Raw genomic sequence first — 7,062 nt, 5'->3', positions numbered from 1 at the left:
GTAAGTTGAACGGGGCTATGGATGACGCCGTGTTTCATTAGAATTGAAGAACCTCCAGTGGCTTTAGCACCAGGAGGGGAAAATACATTGTAGGGGGTATAACCTCTAATATCAAATTTGTCAGTATCCTTATAATATGTTTCCTGTAAACATATGGCAGATGGCTTAAAATCCTGTATTAAGAGTTGTAACTCATTGTAATTATTCCTAAGTCCTCTACAGTTCCATTGAATTAAATTTGATGAGTGACTCATGGTGGCTCGATTGGCGATCTCTCACGTGATCGTGAGGAAGATGAACTCCTATCACTAGTGCCTAACCATGGAGTCACCTCCATGTCTAGAGCACTAAAGGAGTTCTGAAGAGACACTTCCGAAGAAGAGAGGGTGCTAGGTGATTGTTTCCTATTTAACCTTTGCCTTTGCTTTTTGGATAATTTACGCTCCTGAACAGATGGCTCGTCAGGAGATGCCTCAGATGAAGTCTGTGTTTCAGCCTGAACACAACACGGTGATGATGCGGATTTACTGTCAGAGATTGGAATGTCACGGACAGAAGCACTTGTAACAGGTCGGTCAGAATTGACCCATGTCAAATCGGTTTGACACAGAACAGATGAAAATGTTTTTGCAGATTTGGACACAGCAGCAGAATAATTTAGAGTTGAAGGAGCTGTTGACTGACTGGCAACAAGCTCTCTAGCATCGGCAAAAGAGATGTTTTTTTCACATTTAAGTTTCAGTATTTTGGTCTCGGTTTGATACACAGGACAGGATTTGGAAGAGGCCATATGTTGGCCTTCGCAGTTTGAACATTTGAGATCTTCAGTACACTCCGCACTCTCGTGTTTGCCACCACAACGATGGCAAACAACGGGGCGTCTACAGGTTTTCGAACCGTGACCAAACTTTTGACATTTATAGCATTGGAGTGGATTGGGGACATACACATCCACTCCGATGTTGACATAACCTGCTTTAATTGAAGTTGGAACTGATGGACAAGCAAACGTGAACAAATATGTGTTCGTTAGGACAATATTTGATTTTTCATCCTTTCGGGTGAAACGTTTGACGGCTTGTACTCCTTGATATTTGAGTTCTGAAACAATTTCATCTTCCGTCATGTCTGAAAGGGAGCGTGTCCTGTCGCGAACAATGCCACGACAAGAGTTCAATGTCCTATGCTTTGAAACAGTAACCTCAACATTAGCAAAGTGTTTAATTGATAATAAATTGAGGGATTGTTGTTTCCACGAACATTCCACCAGAAGAGATCCAGTACGCAATCGTGTGACATTTTTAACTTCTCCACAATATCCATGAATGGCTTTGGATATAGCAAAGGGATTCAGCTTTAGCGGTTCATGATCTGTGGCTTCGATCACAAGGAATCGAGCCCAGGGATCAGGTGGAAGAGTATCAGCGTCATCGGACGAACTTGAGTCTAAATGGCGTCGTTTTGAACCAGATTGTGAGTGAGCCATGATTATGTTGAAGTGATTCAGCAACCCTGCTCCCCACCCACCATGGAGTATCATAATAGACTGTGTTGCAATGCACCGGATCTCCAAGATGCAAACACCAGGGCTACAGGGTTGTTATACTCCAGAAAATATGACACAAACAGCAATATCTGTATACCAAAATAAGTGCCAGGCTGGTTCTGCCCATGACAAGAAATTGGATACATATTGAGTTTGGAGGTCAACATTACCAGATTGGCCCATGAGCCACCGCCTTCTGGCATGGGACTCTAGGCAAAAGTGTACATATAATTTCCAATGAGAACATTCATTTACAGGTGTCAGAAATACAAAACATGAATGACATCAATGTTTTCCATACACAGGGCATGGCATGACCAGCCGATTGATAGAACCGGGCCCATTCTACCACCCGTCTAGGTGAAGTTAGGGTCAAAGTGGTGTGTTGGGCAAAGGAACACAGTTCCAGGAACCAGTGCCCTCAACCACCAGACTCCCTTCCTCCACCGACACAGGGGCGCAACCCACGGCAAACAGGTTGCCCAATTCGGTCGCCTCATACGACCAGCAATGGGGTGCTGTGGAAATATTCTACCCCGGTTCCACACGGGGGAAGAGCGATTAGCGTTACCCAGCACTCACCACGAGGAGGTTGCTCTTCACGAGTGCCTTGTAATTTTGAACAGAAATTGAAGAGGATACGAGTGACCCATTTGTTTAGGTCGCCGCAGCTTTGCAGCTTAAAATGAAATACGAATCAAATCGGGAATTTTTACCTGTAGGTGTTCACGATATAAACCAGAATCTGTAACGCCAACACTGTAGTCACTGTCAATGAGGTCATTGATGCTGGACAACTTAGACGTCTCAACACCCGCAGTTAAAGCAGCCATCAGATTTCCGCAAAATGCAAAGGAGATGATAATAACCAAAATCCAGTACGACGAGAGAAGAATTTTCCCTGCATTTGATTTTGGTTCCGTTTGAAATCCTGACAATACGTTAATATTATATAGAAGACGAATAAGGTTCAAAAGTCAAAATCGTGCTTGCAATAACTAATTATTAATGAAACACATATGAATGTGAGTAAACTAGTACATTGGCTTGTATTTTGTGATTAGGGAGATCGTTTGTCTGCTCCCAGATTAAATAGGTTTGGCTTTTGCGTGACTGCACATGAGTAATATAATATTATGGCGAAAAAGTAAATAAGCCAAACATATTTGTGTCCCAGTTAATAGACATTATTTTATTCAGCTTATATTTTATCAATTTTGAAAATATATGCTTTTTCATGTATATGTAAAAAATTGTTTTATCACATATACTGTTCTTGAATATGTGATAAAGCATTTATTTTTAAAGCTATAATGATGTTTTGTTAAAACATGTACGATAATGTCAAAGACAAACTACTAGAAGATGTAACAATTTGAAAGATCTACACTAACCTTGCCTAAATGCAGATCCAATGAATTCCCAGATCATACTATACAGTTGTTGAAGAACTGATATTCCCTCACAAATATGCGGAATTTCTACTATAATGAACATAACTAACACTCCAGTTAGTACTCCAAGAAATATAAGGTAGACGCCCGGTTGTAGTGAATTGACTACAAGGAAGAGAGACCTTGATGGGGCAGTCTTTTTTCTGTATATGACGTCCGATCCTTCGACATTAATGGCGGGATAGACATAGTCCATTACCTTTGCCCTTCCATAGTGAACAGTTAAGTCAGCGGCTGCAAGATCTACTTCCTGAATGTAAAAGCAATGGTTAATAACAATTTGAGATTTTAAAAATGGTTGTATTCACAAAGCAGTAATCACCAAAATGCTAAAGGGTGTGCCCTATGATGTCTTGCTTTCTTTAAATGTCTCATTATAGATTAATCTATCGGTGATTCCAACATGAACAATTTGGTGCAATGGATTGAGGTAGGCTTGAACAAACATAAATAGACATACACAAATGTATCTCTGCAGAAAAGCAATACCCCAGTTTAGCAACGTTCACGTTCATGATAATTAATTTTAGTACTGAGGGCATTTTAAAAACATTCGAAACAAAAAGTTAAGTTACCCATCAGAGTCCAAATAATGCCTTCTAAAAAGTAAAATTGAAATGACAAAGTGATATGACGAAGAAGTCTACCATAAATCGATATTGATGGTCATCTGACAGCTCGAGCCGTAGTGTGTGCTGCACAATGAACGTGGTGATCAAAGAGAGGCACGCTCAAAATTCAACTTTCTCCAGGTGAATTAATACAGATCATATCTTCATCAATACATATTGTTTGATGCACAATATAGTCCCATGACTCGCCGAAGAGAATCTGTAGGTAAGAGACGGACCATGATACACACTGAGATGGCTTACAGGGCCATAGGAAGCCGATTAGGGTATCACCATACTGTTATCAGTTGCTTAGCAGCAAAACATGCTCACAACAATTGTGTGCAGGATCGACCGTAATCAGGAAGTTCCAGAGTAACATCAGTAAGAGAACACAAGGCATTGCTCAGACAAGAATGGCGTGTTCCCTTAGAAATCAGTGGACAACCCTCAGATACATGTAGCTATGTGTAGGAGCGGTAAGGAACCGTCTCAAGGTGGCAAGTTTTTATGCTCGTAGATAAGAAAAACCGCCATTATTAACTGATCAGCACATCAAAGGACATCCTCAGTGGTGTACAGCACGGAGACATTGGAATCTGGCTTCCTGGCGCAAAGTTCATTTTCCGGACGTGTGAAGGGTGTTACTGCATGTTGTGTATTGACGGATCTAAGTTTGGAGACATAAAAAACTTGAGTAGTATAGGTAATGGGGGTTCTGCCGCAACTCCACTGGAGCCAGATTTATATACCTATACTGCTACTACAGGGGGAATTTTTTATGCCAAAATGATGATGCGATTCAACGATAGTCATGAGTTGTATTCAACGAAACATCAATATTAATTAATAATGGATAAAATTTACTTTGGCCACGAGGATATTGGAAAGGTGTAAGAGCAATAAAAAAATTAGCCACCGCGGCTAAGGTATCTAAAGATGTGGCCAAGGATTGGTTAAAGAAACAAGCGATGTGGCAAATATATTTACTGGCACCGCGTTATATACCGAGGAAGAAGTTTGATATTTTTACAACGAATGAAGTTCATCAGGCTGACCTCTTGTTTCTTCCCCACGATAAGGTAAAACGCAAAACGTATAGATACGCTTTAACAGTAGTGGATGTGGCTAGTCGCTAAACGCGGACCGCTAAAATGGCCTAAGCTATTTCAAGTAGATCCCGGTCACGAGTTTATGGGATCGATAACAAAACTGTTAACAAAGCACAATGTCGAAATCGTCCTTGGTGAAAGAGAGGCCCACCAAAGTCAAGCTATCGTCGAAAGATTTAACCGGACATTAGCGGAACGTTTGTTTGGCTATCAGTATGGGATCGAAATGAAATCGGAGCGATTGAGATCAACCGAATGGGTGACACGATTATCAGCCGTTGTATCAGCGCTGAATTATGAAGTAACGAGATTAATAGGGAAGAAACCATCCGATGCGATTAAAATGAAATCCGTGACTTCCGAATCTTCAGCACCGAGGAGAGGCAAAGAACGAAAACTTCCGGATAGAGTAAGGGTAAGATATTTATACCAGGCCGGTGAACACGAGGGAGGCCTACGTCGTGCAACCGATCCAATATGGTCTCTTAAGACATATAACATTAGTCGATTGGTTACGAAAGAAGCCTATTCTTTATTACCTTCAAGATGGACCGGGTAGGGCATTTGTACGAGAAGAGTTGTTCATAGTTCCCGACGGTACGGTATTACCACCATAACCATAAGCATAGGTAGTTACACCATCATTATCAATCCATCTCTTTGTATCTAAGGGGGATAATGATGTCTTGTTCATTCTTAATCCATATATCCTATGATTGTAACTTCTTAAAGAGTTCATCTCGTGTTTGAACGTTCTACCGTTGAATAATGATTCTTTATACTGTTCGTGTTTGATATGCTTTTTTACAACATACTTCTTAACGCCCTTAGCTTTTCTTATCTCTCCATTATCGGACTTCTTTATAGAATACATCTTAGGTCTTAATCCTACATACTCCGCTATAGGGGTCCCAGTACATTCATCCTTCATCTTACCTAACCCCTTTTTATTTACTACGCTGTGCAGTGGATTATCTTTTGGGTAATCGCTCGTGTCGAACATATCTATTTTTTCTGCCATATCTTTATACACATCCTCGGTTTGTATTTCCATCAACAAAGAATCTGTGTCGGTATATAAAACCTCGCATCTATCGTCGTATTGCTTCTTAAGTTCGTTGTAATAAAAGTCATACATTAAGTGTTTTGACAAGTCGAGAATACTCATACCGACGTAAACCGGTCTGTTGAATTTTATATTACTCTTCTGCATATGCAACACGGCTAAGTCGTTATCGAATATCTTGCTTCTGTTAAAAGCTGGACTGGCTATAAGTTTCCTGAGTCTTTCTTCCTCATTAGATCTGACTAATTAAACATCAACACGCTTCCTTAGATTCTCCATAGTTTACCAAATACTGAGTTATTCATGAGCTTATACAGATTCTTTTCGAAATCGCTGGTAGCTATCTTTCTTAAATCTGTGTTCAACCTTATATAGGGCTCCATCCAAGGGCTTCATCCAAGGGCTTTGATCGAACTTTAGAACTCTGTGTATTTTCTTAAGTTTCATACCTAACCATATAAATAACGGGAGATTTCTGTAGTGAACTGTATATTTTGTCTTATCCATCAAATTTGGTACGAGTTTTTCTATGTTAGCTAACCTACTATTACCCATCAAGGAGCGTTGATATTCCGACATCCAATCTTTATTAACCATTAATCTTTCGGGAGCTAGCGGATAACTGTTATGTTCTTTATGTAACGAACTTGGATATTCCAAGTCAACTTCTAGTATGTACCCTTTATTCGCATCGATATTATGGATATCATTCACATTAATATTATGGATATCACCAACCCATTCAAAACCACCCGTGGGTAAAGGTTGACTCATAGCCCATCCGTACAAATTGTTAGCGTCGAGATATAATATGTGCGTGTCGGGTTTACTCGGATCGTATCCTTCCACTAATTTATTATTAGCCTAAGAATACCTTTTCGCTGCCATCGATATACCACCTCTTAATCCTTTCTCAATAAACAAGTGCATATCGTAATCTGTGAGTAGTTTTAGTTCTACGCCGGTCTTCTTCAACAATGCATCCAACGATAGTCCGGGACTGGAATAGTACCATGCCGGGTCCAAGCCGTATTGTTTTAAACATGTCTTTCTAAATATCTCAAATATATCGGCGAGTAACAGTACATCGGTTTTTAAGTACAGATCGTGATAATCGCCTAAATTCTTACAACTTAATTTATCCCAGACCGTCAGAGCGTGTTCATAATCGGCATCTGTTATTTTAGATTCTGTTAAGTTACTATAGAATGATTCAAGGGGTGGTAATTCAGTTTCGTCGAATCTAGACCAATCATCCGTATATCCGTAAGGA

General features: G+C 40.1%; 1 protein-coding gene across 1 annotated transcript; it reads right to left on the bottom strand.

Moving 5' to 3' along the window:
* Positions 1-250: 250 nt before the first annotated feature.
* LOC125384327 lies at positions 251-1,486 on the bottom strand. Its single transcript, XM_048403305.1, has one exon. The coding sequence runs from the start codon at positions 1,484-1,486 to the stop codon at positions 251-253; it is 1,236 nt and encodes a 411-aa protein (XP_048259262.1).
* Between the last annotated feature and the right edge of the window lie 5,576 nt (positions 1,487-7,062).

This window comes from Haliotis rufescens, unplaced genomic scaffold (assembly GCF_023055435.1).
Source record: "Haliotis rufescens isolate VD_foot unplaced genomic scaffold, xgHalRufe1.0.p SCAF_3, whole genome shotgun sequence".
Lineage (NCBI taxonomy): Eukaryota > Metazoa > Mollusca > Gastropoda > Lepetellida > Haliotidae > Haliotis > Haliotis rufescens.
The sequence above is the reverse complement of the archived record's forward strand: the minus strand, read 5'-3'. Positions and strand labels throughout refer to the sequence as shown.

Coding starts and splice junctions, on each gene's coding strand:
- LOC125384327 (XM_048403305.1), bottom strand. CDS start 1,486: ATGGCTCACTCACAATCTGGTTCAAAACGACGCCATTTAGACTCAAGT.